General features: G+C 37.4%; 1 protein-coding gene across 3 annotated transcripts in view; it reads right to left on the reverse strand.

The window, feature by feature from the left end:
• Positions 1 to 17,871, reverse strand: part of LOC123810466 (butyrophilin subfamily 2 member A2-like) — a 52,910-nt gene extending 35,039 nt beyond the window's left edge. For all 3 annotated transcript variants that reach the window (XM_045826233.1, XM_045826232.1, XM_045826231.1), the window contains exon 1: positions 17,610 to 17,871. In XM_045826233.1, the coding sequence (XP_045682189.1) occupies positions 17,610 to 17,667 (58 nt within the window). In that variant the 5' untranslated portion in view covers positions 17,668 to 17,871. The remainder of the gene's footprint in view (positions 1 to 17,609) is intronic.
• Between the last annotated feature and the right edge of the window lie 1,142 nt (positions 17,872 to 19,013).

Genomic DNA, 19,013 nt, shown 5'->3' on the forward strand with positions numbered 1-19,013 from the left:
AACATTTGCATCATTGGGGCACCAGAAGGAGAAAACTGAGAGCAAGGCATTGAAAACCTAATTGAAGAAATACTGATGAAAAAATTCCTGATCTAACAAAGAAAATAGACAAGTCCAGGAAGTACAGAGAGTCTCAATTAAGGAACTCAAGTATGCCCACACCAAGACATATAATTAAAATGCCAAAGGGTGAAGACAAAAAGATAATCTTAAAAGCAAAATGAGAAAAGCAGTTATTTACCTACAAGGGCACTATCATAGACTGTCAATGGTTTTCTCAGTAGAAACTGTTTAAGCCAGAAGGAATTCGGATGAAATACTCAAAGTAATAAAAAGCAAGGACCTACAACCAATATTACACTATCCAGCAAAACTTTTCTTTAGAATTGAAGAACAGTTAAAGAGCTTTCCAGACAAGAAATAGTTAAAGAAGTTTATCATTATCAAACCAACATTAGGAAAATGTTAAAGGAACTTCATTTAGAAGAGGTAAAAAAAGATAAAAATGTGAATAATTAATTGGCAATAACTACATATCTATCAATAATAACTTGTAATTACAGAAGATACAAGATGGTGGCAGAGTAGCTGGAAGCTCTGTCTCCTTGCTCCCAGATCTGGACCAGTATAGCAGCGAAAGCACAGAGAAATCCATTCAAACATCCAGTGGAGAGTGAGTGAGAGCATGTGTGAGTGAGTGCATATGCAGGTGAGAGTGCTGGGAGTGTGTGTGAATGGGCAAGAGCCTGTCCGCTGGCAGAGCTCTCAGGAGTAGGTGGTCCAGTCTCTTCTAGGAGGGCAACTGCTGCCACCACTGCCCAACCTGGAAATTCTGGTTATGCAGATTTGGGGCAGCCATGGATTGGCTCAGAAGCCAGCGAGCTCGAGGGTCAGAGAGGGACAACTGGTGAGGTGCTGGTGGCAGAAACAGCAAGGTGGGAGCAGGTCCACCCAATGCTGAGAATCACTGGAGGGAGCAGGGAAAGTCCCCTGCCACAACTCTGTGTTATAGTATCACAGCAGGTCTCTTCCCAGCACCATCTGGGAAAGATCAAGACAGAAACTTTAGCTAAGACTGTTGGAGACTCTGGCAAGTTGTGGCCAGACCTGACTGAGAGAGACTTTGACTTTTGGGAAAGGGGATCATGTGGAGAACAAGCCCCCAGGACTCAGCTCTTCAGCATGGGGGCCACACAGAAACTCTTCTAAAAGAGGATCTGAGGGGAGACCTGAGAGTCAGCAGGGACCTATACACACATGCACAGTGGCACTGCCAACAAAGAATTTAGAGGGATAGTGTCATGCTGAAGAGACTGAGGTACCCAAACCAGCATGGCTGGCAAGCAGGGGAGAGTTCAGAGTGGAGAATTCAGGCCGAGTCTCCTGCAAGAAAGTGGCAGGCTGGGTACTATACAGCCAGGAGCTGAACACCTGAGATTTGCTGCAGCCAGGCAGGTCCCCTCACAGATCGACGAGCCCAACCCTCACCTGTGGGATTGCAGGCTCTGCAGAAGTGAGGCCAGGCTCAGGATCCCCTTCATGGGTGCATTTTCTCAGGGAGAGAAGAAAAAGCTCTGAAAAGGCCCTTTACCAGATACTATGAGCTACATTGTTCCTTGGACCCTGATCCAGTAACCAGCAGAGCAGAGAGATTAGAGACAAGGGTAAAAAGGGGTATTCAGGGCCCTGCCCAGACTCGGTGTCTAGACACAGCTGCTGTCTGCACCAAGCAGGAAAAAGCTGCCCCTTTTACACAGATTAGCCCCTCAGAGAAAATGGTAATTCATCAGAAACCATACATTATTGGAAAGAATCTGGGACAGAACAAGACAGGTGGTGAGGGGCCAGGAAAACACTCCCAACATCTTCTCTGAAGACTGAACAGTGCCCCCTGGAGGTGACTCAGGGTTCCCACCTTCCTAATCACACCAGAGGTCCCCTCTGGAGGAAGGTGGAGAAGGTACTGGCAGGCCTCTTGGGTCATTAAATTAACCACTCCTTGATCTTGGGCTGATAGAAAGCTGGTGGGGCAGAGCAGTGGGGACCAGCCAAATCTGAAGGAGAGAGCTACAGACTGTGGATCACTTGTATTCTAGAACAGGCTGCATAGGGCCAGACTAGGACACCATCTGACATCATCAGGGGCAGCTCTAGAAAGAGAAAACAGTGGTAAACACTGAATTTTACTCAGACAAATTCCACCGCAGTCTTCATGATTGGTGTTATTTTCTACCCTGCATAGCTTTTTAACATTTTCTTTTCCTTCAAGTTTGTGCTTATTATTTCACTAGTTTTTATATTTTAGTTTATTTAAAATCACATATTTTGCTCTTCCCTTCTCTTACTGCATTTTACCTTCTTCCTTCCTCTTCTTTTTTATTTTCAATTTTTATTTTTTCTCTTGCAACAACTTGTCTACATTCTGCATTCTTACTATTTCTTCCCACCTCAGTCTCTCAAAATCATTTTTCTTGTCATTTGTCATCTCACATTCTGTTTCCCATTCTTATGTTCTTAAAAAAAGAACATTATGTTCCCATTCTGTTTCCCGTTCTTAAAAAAAATGCCCTTATTTGCTCTCCACCTTTATCAATCTTTGCTCGTTGGTTGTTGATACAGGGGTTGTTGTCACATTTCTTCAATTTTATTTGTAGATCTTCACTATTTTTGTATTTTAAATCTTAAATTTTAACATTTCCCTCTCCTACTCCATTTTGCTTTCCCCCTGCCCTTTCATTTTTCATTTCAAATTTTAATTTTTCCATGTCTTAACTTGGTTTTCATTCCTCACTCTTAGAGTCCTTCTCCCTCTATCCTCTCAAAATCACTTTCCTTTCCTCTAGAAATCTCATAATCTTCTCTTGCTTTCTTTTTTCCTTCACAATCCCATTCCACTAATATTAATCTTTGCTCATTTGTTGTTGATATTACTGTGGTGGATCTTTTTCTCCAATTTGTTCCTATTTTTTTCACTATATTATTAAATTTTTTTTAAAACCTAATACTATACTATTCCCTTTTCTTACTCCATTCCTGTTTTATTCATGATGTATATATTTTAATTTTCTTTCTTTGCCTTGTTTCTATTCCCTGCTGTTATCATTTCTCCTCCATCTACCCTCTCAAAATCATAATTCTTTCTTTTGAGAGAATTATGAATATAACTCTTGCAAAAGGAATATAGTCATCTCATATTCTTTTTTCCTTTCTTATGATAGCCTTAATATTTTTACAAATTTATTAATATTTGCTCATTTGCTGTTCATAGTGAGTTATTTGGTTTTGCTCTGGAAGCACTTGTACAACAGCATACAAGACATGGTGGGCATTGTGATTCTCATTCAATTAGCCAGAGGGAAGGACCTACCAAAATATGACACAACAACAACTCAAAACCAATTAAAACCAGAGAATCCACATAAAAGGCATAAAGGGCATCCTAAGAACATCTTTCTCAGGAGAACAAGGAGACTGTACCACTGAGATTCACAGGTCTCCTACCACAGGAGTTCACACTATGAGGACAGGGAGTCAAAGCACATCCACCTAATATGCAGAAACAAACAGAAGAGTCACCTATAATGGGAACACAAAAAAACAACCCCTAATGGAAAGGAAAGAAAAAATCTCCAGAAATGTGCTAAATGAAATTGAGGCAAGTAAACTACCATGCAAGGAGTTCAAATTACTGGTTAGAAGGATGCTCAAGAAGCTCAGTGAGAACTACAGGGGACTTGAAAAAGCTATAAGGAACTTACTGTGAACTACACCAGCAAGAAAAATGACATAGAAATTATCAGTAAAAGCCAGGAGGAAATGAAGAATACATTAGAAGGAATTAAAAGCAGGCAGGATAAAGCAAGAATCAAATCAGCAAGCTGATGGACAAGGTGGAAAAAAACTCCTAGAGAGAGCAACAAAACAAAAAAAGAATGAAGAAGGTTTAAGGGAGCTATAAGATAACATGAAATATAATAATATAGGTATCATAGGGATTCCAGAAGGAGAAAAAGAAGAGAAAAGGATAGAAAACCTGTTTGAAAAAGTAATAACAGAAAACTTCCTTAACTGGGTGAGGGAAAAACTCATGCAAGTTTAGTAGTACAGAGATGAACCCAATCAAGATGAACCCAAAGAGGCTCACTGCAAGACAAATCATTTTAATAATGGCAGAATTTAGGGACAAAGAGAAAATCTTAAAGGCAGCAAGGGACAACCAGACAATAACATACCAGGGGGCTCCAATAAGGCTATGAGCTGATTTCTCAACAGAAACACTAAAACCCAGGAGGGAATGGAAAGAAGTTTCTAAATAATGAAAAGCAAAGACCTGCAACCAAAGCTATTCTACTCAGCAAGAATTTCATTAAAAATGACAGGTGAAATAAGGAAATACCCAGACAAAAAAATGGCTAAAAGAATACATGTCCACCAAACCAGCATGGTGAGATATGCTAAAGGGACTGCTTTAAGAAGATGAGCAAGAAGAGAAAGAGAGAGAAGAACACAGGTATAAAGGGAAAAATGGTAATAAATAAGTACATATCGACAACAAATTTAAAAGTAAATGAATTAAATCCTCCAATCAAAAGACAGGGTAATTGAATGGATAAGAAAACATAACATGCACATATGCTGCCTACAAGAGACCCACCTCAGAACAAAAGATCTAAACAGACTGAAAGTGAAAGGACGGTAAAAATATTCCAAGCAAACAGACATGGAAAAATACTGGGGTAGCAATACTTACATCAGACAAAATAGGTTTCAATCAAAGGCAATAAAAAGAAACAAAGAGAGACACTACATAATACTTAAAGGAATAATCTTACAAGAAAATATAACCCTTGTAAACATATATGCTCCCAACATAGGAACACCTAAATATATAAGGAAAAATCTTTGAGAATATCTTACTTACTTAAAGTAAGATATAAAAATCAACAACACTTATTGTAGGAGATTTTAACACCCTATAGTCAATAATAGGTAAATCTTCCAAACTAAGAATCAACAAGGATATTGTGGCATTGAACAACACTCTAGATCAAATGGACTTGACTGATATATACAGATCCTTTCATGCCAAATAAACAAAATACACATTCTTTTCAAATGCACATGGAATATTTTCAAAGAATGACCACATGGTAGGACACAAAACAAGCCTCAACAAATTCAAGAAAACTGACATCATATCAAGTATCTTCTTAGATTACAATGGCTTAAAACTAGAAACCGACCTAAAGGAAAAAACTCAAAAGCATTCAAATACATGGAGACTTAATGACATGCTATTAAATAATGGGTTAACAATTAGATCAAGGAACAAATTGAAAAGTTTCTGGAAACACATGAAAATAAACACACAACAGTCAAAAACCTATGGGACACAGCCAAGGCAGTCCTGAGAGGGAAGTTCATAAGAATACAGGCCTACTTAAAAAATATAGAAAAATCTCACATAAACAACCTAACACTATATCTACAAGAACCAGAGGAACAACAACAAAGTCCAGAGTAACTAGAAGGAAGAAAATAATCAAGATCAGAGTAGAATTAAATGATATAGAGACTAAAAGAACAGTTCAAAGGATCAGTAAATCCAAGAGCTGGATCTTTGAAAAAGATAAATAAGTTGAAAAGCCTTCAATGAGACTCATCAAGAAAAAAAGAGAGAGGCCCCAAATAAATGAAATCAGAAATGAAAGGGGAGAACTTACAAATGATATCATGGAAATTCAAAGGATTGTAAGAAATTACTATGAACAAGTATGCACCAAGAAATTGGACAGCCTGGTCAAAATGGACTAATTTGAAGAAACATGATTTTCAAAAACTGAATAAAAAAGAAGCAGAAAGCCTGAAGAGACTGATAACAACTGGTGACATTGAAGCAGTAATCAAGAAACTACTGGCACACAAAAGTCCTGGGCCAAATAGCTTCACAAGTAAATTTTACCAAACATTTAAAGAAGAACTAACTCCTATTCTTCTCAAAATATTCCCAAAAAATGCAAGAAAAGGAGTGGCTACCAAACCCTTTCTAAGAGGCCAGTATTATCCTAACTCAAAAACAAGGGAAAGACACAACAAAGAAAGAAAACTACAGGCCAATCTCTGATGAACTTAGGTGCCAAAATCCTCAGCAAAATATTGGCAAATCGCATCCAGCAGTACATTAAGAAGACCATACACCATGATCAAGTGGGATTCATCCCAGGGATGTAAGGATGGTATGATATCCACAAATCAACAAACATAATATACCACATAAACAAAATGAAAGATAAAAATCACATGATCATATCAATAGGTACTGAAAAAGCATTTGATAAAGTACAGCACACACTTATGATAAAAAACACTCAGCAAAGGGGGAATGGAGGGAACATACCTCAACATTATAAAGACCATATATGAAAAACCTACACCCAACATCATACTCAAAGAGCAAAAACTTAAAACTTTCCCCTTAAGATCGGGAACAAGACAAGGATGCCTGCTTTCACCATTTGTATTCCATATAGTATTGAAAATTCTAGTCACAGTGATCAGACAAGAAAAAGAAATAAAAGGCACCCAAATTGGTAAGGAGAAAGTAAAACTGTCATTATTTGTGGATAAAGTGATAGTGTACATAGAAAACCCTATAGTCTCCACCGAAAAACTACTGGACCTAGTAAGTGAATCTGGAAAAAGGATGTGATACAAAGTCTATATTCAGAAATTTAAGGCATTTTTATACACAAACAATGAAATATCAGAAACAGAAACTGGGGGTGGGGGAATCCCATTTACTATAGCAACAAGAAAAATAAAGTAACTAGTTATATACTTAACCAAGGAGTTAAAAGACCTACACTCAGAAAACTACAGAATACTGCAGAAAGAAATTCAGGAAGATACAAATAAATAGAAGTATATACCGGGCTTATGGAATGGGAGAATTAACATAACTAAAATATCCATACTACCTAAAGCAATCTATAGATTCAATGCAATCTGTATTAAAATATCAATGGCATATTTCACAGATATAGAACAAGTATTACAAAAATTTATACAGAACCAAAAATAATCCCACATAGCCTCTATGATCTTGAGAAAGAAGAACAAAGTAGAAGGAATCACAATACTGGATATTGAACTATACTACAGGGCCATTATAATCAAAACAGTCTGGTACTGGCATTAGAACAGATACATAGATCAGTGGAACAGAATAGAGGGCTCAGAAATAAACCTAAGTCTCTATGGTTGGTTATTATTTAACAAAGGGGACAGAAGCATAAAATGGAGTAAAAACAGCCTCTCCAATAAATGCTGTTGGGAGATTTGGACAGATACATGCAAAAACATGAAACTAGACCACGAACTTACACCATATACCAGAATAAACTCAAGGTGGACAAAGGACTTAAACATAAGCCATGACACCATAAAAGTCCTAAAGGAAAACATGCAGTAAAATTCAGATATCCCATGCAGCAATATTTTCACCAACATACTTCCTAGAATAAAAGAAATAAAGGAAAAAATAAACAAATGGGACTACTTCAAATTAAAAAGCTTCTGCACGGCTAAAGAAAACATCAGCAAAATGAAAAGGGAACCAAGTGTACAGGAAAACATATTTGCCAATGATACCTCAGACAAAGGTTTGATCTCCAAAATGTATAAAGAACTCATATGACTCAACACCAGGAAGACAAACAATCCAATTTAAAAATGGGCTAACAACTTGAACAGGCATATCTCCAAGGACATACAGAGGGCCTATAGACATCTGAAAGGATGCCACTAGATAGATACAAATGAAAAACACAATGAGATACCACTTCACACCAGTGAGAATGGCAATCATTAACAAATCAACACACAACAAGTGTGGCTAGGTTGTGGAGAAAAAGGAACCCTAGTGCACTGTTGGTGGGAATGCAGACTGGTGCAGCCACTGTGGAAAACAGTATGGAATTTCCTCAAAAAACTAAAATGGTACTACCTTTTGACCTGGCAATTCCACTGCTGGGATTATACCCTAAGAATCCTGAAACACCTATTCAAAAGTTTCTATGCACCCCATGTTCACAGCAGCACAATTTACAATAGCCAAGTTTTGGAAGCAACCTACGCTCTTCAGTAAATGAGTGGATCAAAAAATTGTGGTATATTTACATGATGGAATACTACACAGTAGAAAGAATGAAGGAGTCCCTACCCTTTGGGACAGCATGTATGGATCCAGAAAGCATTATGCTAAGTGAAATAAGCCAGGTGGTGAAAGAGAAATACCATATGATCTCACTTTTAAGTGGAACCTAATCAACAAAACAAACAAGCAAGCAGAGACATTGAAATAAAGAACAAGATAACAGTAACCAGCCAGGAGAGGGGAGGGGATAATGGGAAAAAGTGGAAGGGTCAAGTAAAGGAACATGTATAAAGGACACATGGACAAAGCCAAAGGGGGGTAGGATTGAGAGTGGGAATTAGGGATGGGTGGGGTGGTGAGGTAGTGGTGATGTGAAAATGGAGACAATTGTACTTGAACAACAATAAATAAAAAGAATTTCACTTCAGAGGAAGAGAGACTAAGACTAAAAATAAAGGGTTGGAAAAATATCTCATGAAAATGGAAATGAAAAAATAAGCTGGGTAGCAATACTTAAACCAGAGAAAATAAATTTTAAAACAAAGGCTACAAGAGACAAAGGAGGACCCAGCAATTCCAGTGCTGGTTATTTATTCAAGGAAAAGCAAAACATTGATTTGGAAAGATATATGCATGCATATGTTCATTACAGCATTATATACAATAGCCAAGATATAGAAGCGACCTAAATGTCCATCAATAGATAAATGAATAAAGAAGTGCTCTCATACTTAAAGATTTAAAAATATGCAGGCCTTTCTATTATCTAGAAACCATGGAACAGAGGTGACTACTTCACTACCCGCTGAGTGGAGTGTTATTAATAGGGTTAATAGAACTGGGCTTGGCTCTGTGCTCTGGAGTGATTTGAGTGAAGGGCACTTAGATCATTTCCTGACATTCTCTTATAAATGGATACATGAGTTCTGTCTGGAAAAATCCAGCCATTGTTAATACAAGAACAGTTTGTGCAACATTATATAACCTGGCAGCCAAAGAGAGTGGACTGGAATGTGCATGGATGACCAATGAGGACTTTGCTATACTAGTCAGCAGGGGTGGTAGACACCATTGAGTGAGCATGTGTACTATGTGGCCATCACATTCAAAGTGACTGAGGAAATAGAGCAACAAATCTGCATCATATTTTACACTAAACTTGAACATTTCTCTGCAGAAACTCTTTGAAAAAACTCTGATTCAGAAGGCTTTTGGGGATGATGAAATGAGGGCAGAGAAAATAAAAGCATGGCACAAAAAACTGGGGTATATTTACACAATGGAGTACTACACAGCAGAAAGAAAGAAGGAGCTCCTATCCTTCATGACAGCATGGGTGGGACTAGAGAGCATTATGCTAAGTGAAAATAGGCAGGATGGTGAAAGATAAAGACCATATGATCTAACCTATAAGAGGAACCTAATCAACAAAACAAATGAACAAGATAGAACCAGAGACATGGAAATAAAGACCAAACTGACAGCAACTAGAGGGGAGGGGAGAGGGGGATAATGAGGGAAAGGAGAAGGGTCAAGTAAAGGACATGTATAAAGGACCCATGGACAAAGACAACAGTGTTGGGGAGGATTGAATGTGGGAAGTGGGGGGTGGTAGGGCAGGGAGAGTAATGGGGGAAAATGGGAATACTTGTAATTGAACAACAATAAAAAAATAAAATTTTTGACAGAAGGCAAAAAAAAAGTGTGGCACAAATGCTTCAAAGATTGTTGAGAATCTTTGAAAGTGACCTATGTTCTGGGAGGCCTGCAACAAGCAGAACACTTGAGAATGTTGAATGTGTACAGGCTACAGTCAACAAAGATCAGCAACTGACAGTGCAAGAACTAGAAGCTGATCTGGGGATTCCAAAACTACTGTGTCTAAGATTTTGACGCAGGATCTTGGCATGAAACATGTGGCACAATTTGTTCTGTGGCTTCTGCTACCAGAGCAGAAGGAACATTGTGCTGCAGTTATTAATGACTTGATTCAAAGTGCTACCAATGAACAAGATTTGGTGCCCTGTGACTTCTTGCTTGTCCCAAAACTAAAATCACCTTTCAAAGGGAAGAGATTTCAGATCATCAGTGAGATTCGGGAAAATACTACAGAGCAGCTGATGGCGATTCTAACAAAGGATTTTACAGAGTGTTTTGAACAGAGGAAGAAACACTAGGGGAATTGTGGGAGCTCCCAAGGTGCCTACTTTGAAGGCGACTGAGGCGTCATTGTCCTACATACAATGTTTCTTGTATCTTGCATCTTTTTAAATAAATGTCTCTTTTTTGCAGTACGTGGCTGGATACCTTCTGGACAGACCTTGTATACATTGACCCTCAGGTATAATCTTTTCACATTTTTAATATTGGATGATCTACATGAGAAGTTGGTTTACTCTGCATCAACTAGTTACTATGAGCTGTGCACGTACTTAGCATCCTCACATAATTTGACAGCTAAATTCTATATGGTAATATAAAACTCATTGGTACTGTCTGCTAAAATATTAGCAAACTGATACAAAAAAGTTTTAGGTTTCTAGCAAAGCAGAATAATGAAATGAACCATTGTTGAATTATTTTTGAAAAGGCTTCAAAAGGACACTTCATTCAGTGGTTTCAAGTGACTTAAATGTCTGTATTAGTAAGGGTTCTCCAGAGAAACAGAGTATATATATATTATACAGACCCATGTACATTCATATTTGTTATGAGGAATCTGCTCACACAATTATGGAGGCTGAGGAGTCTCCCATGATCTGCATCTGCTGTATGTAAGCTGCAGACCCCCCAAAAACAAGTAATGTAATTCCTTCTGAATCCAAAGGCCTGGGACCAGGGGAAGTGAGGGTGTAAATTCCAGTCTGTGTGTAAGAGAGGTTGAGATGTTTCATATCAAGCAATGAGGCAGGAAATAAATGAGTGAGTTCCCCTCTCCTTTGCTTTTTGTTTGGTTCAGGTGCTCAAGTGAGGGGTTGATGCCCATCCACATAGGATGGGTGATCTTTTTTAGTGAGTTCACCCATCAAAATGCCAACCTCATGCAGAAACATTCTCGCAGACACTCCCAGAAATACATTTAATATGGGCACCCCTTGAACCAGGCAGTGGAAACATAAAATTCATCATCACATGGTCCATCCTCTTTAAACTTATGATGCCTATGCCTTGCTGTCTTGAGAGAACCAGAACATGGGTCATAAAGAATCTCTGGTGATTTTTCTTCAAGCATAAGCCAGTTATAGTACATTTTAGTTCTGAATATCTTAACTGATTTCCAAAATTTAAAAATAATTACACTAACATTACATTTTAAATGTCTTTCTTTTTCATTTATTTTATCCTTAGACTAACAACCCATACAAATTTTTTGCCTATCTCATTCTTAGAATAAGGGAAAAAGTAGTCCTCAAGTTCTGAGAGTTAGTGCAATTGCCACCCTGAAAAAATAGAAAACTATACTGTTTTGTCATAAGACATGAGACATACACACAAAGAAACACAGAGACACAAACCTACACACAGACATACACACAGAGCAAAAACAGATGATATAATGTCAAGGCCTGGGCTTTCTTGCTTTCTCACACTGATTCATGTCATTGAAAAGTTACTGCTCATTTGGGGTGTATTTAATTCTAATTAAAATGAGGTTAAAATAGATGAACCATTATATTCTTTCCAACTCTAATCAAATTATGGTTCTTTGTACGTAAGGAATTTAAAGAGAGAAATTCAGCTTAACAAGTTTCCTACAGCTTGTCATGATTATTGTTACAGGGTGATGCAGGTATTTATCCTACTCTTTCCTGTTTTTGAATGACAGAGTAGTAATTTGTGGCATTTATACCCACTGTGCATATACCAAAAAAGACTGAAGGTATTTTAAAGGGAGTATTAATGTGAAATAACTTTTATTTGTTATTATTTCATCTTGAATAATTACAAAATAAATATAAAGAAAAAATTTTAAAGAAAAACAAGAAAAGATTACTTATAAAATAATAAAGAACAGAAGATGAGTTTTGAAGTTGTGTTCAGAGAAGAACACGCCTCACTCATACCTGTGTCACTGACCACCTTGTGGGCACATACTTAGCAAGAAAAGTGTTGGCACAAACTTTCTGACAGCCAAACTCTGAACCTTTAAAAAATTTTGAAAAAGTGCCTTTGAAAGTCATTTTATTGCAGTTGAAAAAGATGTGATTAAGCTGTTTGAAACAAGCCTATGGATTTAGGTTGCAGTAATGGAGACATGAGTTTGAGAAGCTCACAGGCACTGGCCATTCTCAGAAAGGACATGATGAGAGGACAGCCAGGCCTCACAGGTCATTTGGGACTCAGAGCTTCTGCAGGGGCTCTGGCACCTCTTGCCTGTTCAGCCCTGAACATGTGTTCAGACCACTTTTTTCTCAGCCTCTTCTCCTCCTTGTTTCTATCCCACCCTTCTTCCTGCGTGGACTGACATTTGCCTTCTTCCTTGCCCACGTTTGGAAGAGTGAGAATTTGATGAGCTGAGCTGATTACTATTCCTGTTGCTCAAACACAGCTTTTGAATTTAGCTTTTTGATTTTAAGGTCACCTCCAGAATGAGGTATCTTTGGAGAAAGTGCCCTTCTCTTCCCCTTTCAGCTGTGACTGGGTTACGTGGCACAGAAAACAGATTCCTGATGAAGGGATCATCTCCGAGGTTTCTCTCTGCACAACGTTTGAAAGAGCAGTTAACCTGAGGAAGGGACACATGGTTTTCAGTTTAGCTTAATGCTTCAATTACAGGTTCCTGAAGTTTTCAGGAGTCACTTATGATGAGCACCCAAAGGACAGAGAGTAGCCTGAAGAAAGGCCAGAGACAAAGAACATAGGGGCAAAGAGGAAAGAAGGCAGAGATCAGAGCCAAACAGGCCAGCTACACAGTTGGCAGCGCTCTGCAGAATGAAATGCAGGGCTCCTTGTTGGAAAATTAAGAATTTCAAGACAATGATTGTGAAGCATTAAACCAAATGTGGGGCCCTACTGAGGCCAGGTCTGCGCCTCTGTGAAAGTCTCATGCCCCTGAAACTGGGCTGGATTGGTGTACAATGAATGTGAAGGAAATTGAAAGAACAAGGGGAATCTCAAAGAAAGTGATTCAGCATGGGATGACATTTCTTGCAAACTGGTAAATGTTAATATATTTTTATATTGTTTTGAAAAGTATAATTTAAGAATCGTACAAATATCATCAGGAAAAATATGAAATCTCTTTGCTGTGATGTTCCTCAGCAGATTACAAACAAAAGCATTGAAAAATTTGTTTAAAATTTTAAAAAATCATTATGTTGATCTAAACATTTTTTTGACAAAGTGGAATGCCCTATAAAATTCTCATTTCATACTCTGAATTTTAAAGTTGTAAACAGAAAGTCAATTTTCTGTTTAATACAGAATGACAAATCTGCTCTAGCTCATCCTGGTTGTAGTTCGGCATCACCATTTTTTATACCATTGTTTTCACAAAGCCGTTCTCATCACCTTGTGTTAACTAATCAGAAAGAATACAGGCACACTCATGTTCATCACAGTGTTATTTACAATAGCTAATGTCTAGAAATAGCCCAAGTGTCCATCAGTAGATGAGAGGATTAAAGAGCTGTGGTACATTTACACAATGGAATTCTATGCAGCTGTAAAAAAGAATGAATCCTTAGCCTTTGAGACAGCATGGATGGATCTGGAGAATATTATGCTAAGGGAAATATGCCAGTCAGAGAAAGACAAGTACCATATTATCTTACTTATATGTGGTATCTAATAAACAAAATAAACTGAAAAACAAAATAAAATCAGAGGCATAGACACATGGATCGGATTGACAGATCTGAAAGGGGATGGGGTGGGGGACAGGTAAAGATTAGCCAAAGAACATATATGCATGTATGCAAAGCCATGGACACAGACAACAACGTGGTCAAGGCCAGGGAGGACCAGGGCCTCATGGAGGGGTGCAAAGAGAGGGAAAAGGAAGGCATTTGTAATAGTATCAAAAATAAAAAATAATAAAAAATAAAAAAGACACACAACAAGGTGCTTATATACTGAATTTCATTTAATACAGATACATCTTTGGAACCAGAAGTCCCTTAAACCATGAATTGGAGGAACAGAGACCTTGAGTACATTGTGTAAGGACACCAAAGATTTTTAAAAAGCTAATGTGTATTTTCTAATTTGTATTTTACCCCAGAATTAAACTCTGTGGGCTCTCAGAAGCATTTGGTGCCTATGTTTCACTTCTTTCTTTGAATAAACCTGTCTTTCTATGTTTGCTGCTCCTCCTAATTTAGACCATTTTTGTTGGGACACGTCCTTGCTCATTGTTTAAATGGTGTAAAGAAGAATAACGTCAAAATTGGTTTCAAGGTAAATGAGATATTTTACAAACAGTATTTAAAATTTGGAAGTGCAATAAACAGTTTCAATAGTCATTATCAGGAAAGAGATTATAAACAGATGTTTCACTTAAATATTTAAAACAACTAAGTGGCCATGACCAGTGTGGCTGAATTGGTTGAGCATTGTCCCACAAAGCAAAAGTTCACTGGTTCGATTCTGGTCAGGACACATGCCTGGGTTGTGGGTTTGGTCCCCAGATGGGGTGTGAAAGAGGCAACTGATCAATGTTCCTCTCTCATATCAATGTTTCTCTCCCTCTTTCCCTTTAAAAATAAATAAATAAATACATAAATTAAAAAAATAAAACAACTAACTGAAAATTAATAGAGGTTAGGAGATGAGTTAACTGAAGACTTAAATTTGGCTAAGAATCCAATAGATGTTTGTATAGAAAATAATACAAATACACTTATCTTTTCCAATAGATTTTCTGAAAATTAAAATGAGTGTATGTTATTGCTTTAAAATGATACATAGAAGATAAAATCTGGTGTTTAGTGAGATAAATGCATCACTGTGTGGAGACAGAATCACATGTAAGAGAATAAAATGTTATGACAAAAAGCAAGAATATGAGAAATTAACAATAAATAAGAAAAATTCTTTTTCATATGAATCTAATTTTTACTTTTAAAAGTCTACATGAAAAATCATAAATTCTTAATGTAAATGTTACACATTTTTTAAAAGGTCTTATAGAAAATGCCTCTGCTGGTAATGTGATCTTATAGATCATTCAGATTATTGGTTATTTTTAAAGGAAAGGTAATTAAAAGAAACAATATAAAATCTAAGAATCTAAATAACTGAGATGTAGGTAGCCTTCTTAATTGATTTGGCTATAATATGAATCAGTTACATTCTCATTGATTTTTGTTTATATTTTCATCTTTATTCTTGCTGGAGACCAACAATTCCTTACCTATTTCTCAGCCAAATGTCTGATGGAGAGAACTGGGTTTACTTTCACAACCACTGCTGGTGCTGTTTGAGCAGGACGTTTTGTTCCAGCTTTCCTGTTAGGTTAATGGCCATGTCCTGGGTTACTACCTTTGGTCTTGCTCCCAATCTTATTTCTCCCAAAACTGATGGGATCACTTGCCTTTGTCTTATTTATCATCTGCAGTTACACTTTCCTGCCCCCTCCCCCAATGTTACACTGTGAATGTGCTGGTAAGTCCTACAACAGTGACTTATTGTTAACCCAGCTGCTCATTTTTCAATCAATGTTCTAACATTTTATATAGCACATATGGCATCTCCCACTCAATTCTTTTTAAAATAGAACTTGATTTATCCTTATAATAACAGTTTCCTATTTCACTTACTGCCCATGACTCTCATTCTGTCACTTTTTAAATCTAAATATGGTTGGTATATGGTATTATATATTCTTAAAATTTTTTAAAATTTATTTTTAAAGAGGGGGAAGGGGGGAAGAGTGGGAAAGAAATATTGATGTGTGAGAGATACAATAATTGGTTGCCTCCCGCACACCCCCAACTGGGAACCTGGCCCACAGCCCAGGCATGTGCCCTGACTGAGACTCAAAGAGGCAACCTTCTGGTTCACAGGCCAGGCTCAGTCCACTGAACCACACCAGCCAGAGCCACAATATTATATTAGTTATATTAATTTGAGGTGTACGATATAGTAATTTGACATTTTTATCTTCTGTCACTTATTTTATCCTCATATTTTCTACTCTTAAATATTACTTTATCATGAATTATTATGTATATGACATATATATAAAATCTTAATAAGTAAGCAGTGAGAAAAATTGACAAATTTCAAAAGTGATTTATAATAATCAGTAAGGAAGAGTACATGACAAACTATATTTTCTTTCCTGCTATATTTGTATAATTTTAGATTGTAAGTAAATTAACCAACAGTAGCAAGAATGCTACTGTGTAAGTTATGATCTTGTATGTAAGAAAACACAGGAGAAACTTATATATTCATTCCAACCATTGTATTGCAGAAATAATAACAAAAGGTTGTTCATTAAATATTTCAAAGCAAATAAATTTTTAAAGTTAAGGTCAAAGCAGTCCAATGCCATATACTTCCATGAAACAATTTTTATAGCATAATGTAAATCTTATGTGAGGATAACTTAAATGATACCCCATCAATGACCAAAAATAACTTTTTCCATTCTTTACCATTCTATGGACAGTATTTGATTGTTTATTTTTTCAAACAGAAAAAGTGTGAAAAAACTTACCCACAGTCACATTAAACATGATTTTTTCTAGGGCTTACTACAAGTCAGAACCATAGCCACTATGTGTTGGATCTCTACTGCACTCTTAAAATGCCCAGTTAATGGCACATTGAAATGTGTTCACCATGAATATTGGCATCCTCCTAGAATTCTGCAGCAATGTATACTTAAAATACATTTTTATTTCACTATTACACAGGGTGGCCAGTAGAAAAGTTAGTTTCAGTTCTATAAGGTCATTTTTCATAACTTTTAGACTGTATATAGCATTCTTATTACTAATTTCTGCTGATATTTTTTAAACATATGTTGTTCTAATGATATATAGGAAAGGGTGAATTGAAGTGAGATCACTTTAGGAGTTTAAATTGTGAGGTTACAGTAGAGAGAAGAACAAAATTTAGAATATGCAGAAAGGATATTAGTAGCATTACAAACAGGAAAAGGAGAAATATAGGGAAACAGATAGTATCTTAAAATAATAGTGCACTAATGGAAGTGAGGAAGAGAACGAGGTGGAACAGAAAGGAATTTCTAATGAGAGAGAGGGAGTTAGCTCAGAATTTTTGGGGACAGATACTTAGGGAAAGAGAAGAAATAAAAATTAAATTGACCAGACCTAAGAGAGTCACAGATCCAACTTTCAGGCCTTGTACCTGTGGTCTGCTCTATGTTTGTGACTCAGATACTTTTCTTAGAGGCACTAGATACATAGGCTCACACACACACACACACACACACACACACACACACACACACAATAACAGCAGTAACAAAAATAAAACTCACCTTCAAGATGAGTAACACTCTTCATCAATAAATCCCTACAGCGATCCATAGTCTCCATCTCAGGGAGGAATCTGTTTCACACCCGTCACTCGTGGCACAAAGGAAATTCCCAACTCTGTGTTTAGATGCGTTGGGAAGATTCTGAAATGTCTTTCTGTGGAGGGAGAAGACTACAGTACCCAGAAGAAAGCCCTGGGTCAGACAGACGCTTCCAGCACTGCAGCCAGGTTTCTCACTCCTGAGCTCTGTTGCTAAGTGGAATATGGACTCAATCCAGGAACAGGGAAAGAGCCTCTGGACTCTGGACTTCATAGAATCATAAACAGCATTATAGTTGTAATTGTGCAATCGTTCACTTTAATACATGCACAAATAATTACATAGACACAGGAAGAGTAATTGATAAATGGCAGACTAGATTTATGCTTTTTGTTTCTCTCTTCAGTCAACCCCAGTGAGACCATGCAGTGCTGAAAGAGGGAGAGACTGGATATACACTTGATAGTAAATATCAAGTGAAACCAAGCCAGTTAAACCAAGCCAGGGTTGTTACACAGTAGATTTCTCTTTTATCCCAAAACTCTATGTACTGGTTCCAACCTCCTTGACCCAAGAATGTTGTGCAGTTCATACTCAGGACAGGACTCTGTCCTCAGAGTCAGTTACTTTCTGTGCCCCACCTGCATTGTTAGACCTGAAGGTAACTCTTTCCTTCTCTCTGATACTTACGTTGGTCCATTGGGCTCATCAGTGGCATCCTGGGACTCCATCTCTGACCTCATCTGGCACCCACTTGATTATCTGTTTTAACCAGACCAACCTCCTCCCTATGCCATGCACACTCCAGGCGGCTTTGGCTTTGTGCTCACTCTTTCTCTGACCTGAATTCTCTTCCCCTGTATTTTCACGTGACTCTCCCCTTCACCCTCTCAGGTCTTTATTCACCTTTCCAGTGAGACCTTCCTGCACAAACTGTCTCATGTTGCCACTCTCCTTCCCTTATACATCATTACTACTCTATTTTCTCCTTAGTATTTATTGCTATTTAAAATTCTCCATATTTAACTTGTTTAAATGTTCATTGTCTCTCTCCATGAGAACGTAAACTCTTAACTGAAGAAAGCATGTCTGCCTTCTTCCCTGTTCTATTTTCACAGTGCCCATATGGAATATAATTTAACAAAATTTTAAAACAATGAATTAAATTAAAAAATATTTTTTCAGTTAAGACTTTCAAATTAGTAAAGGGTCAATTAAAAGTGCTCATATCCAGTTGTTATTCTATCTCTCTCCCCTCTCCCCTCCGGCTACCTGTGCCTACACCTGTTTATCTCACTGAAGTTAAAAGTGAGGCGTGGTGACTGCCATGTGACCGTGCCGTGTTGAGTCCACTCAGTCTCATCA

This window comes from Phyllostomus hastatus, unplaced genomic scaffold, assembly GCF_019186645.2.
Source record: "Phyllostomus hastatus isolate PE091 unplaced genomic scaffold, TTU_PhHast_1.1 phas_scaffold_60, whole genome shotgun sequence".
In the NCBI taxonomy this organism is placed as follows: Eukaryota; Metazoa; Chordata; class Mammalia; order Chiroptera; family Phyllostomidae; genus Phyllostomus; species Phyllostomus hastatus.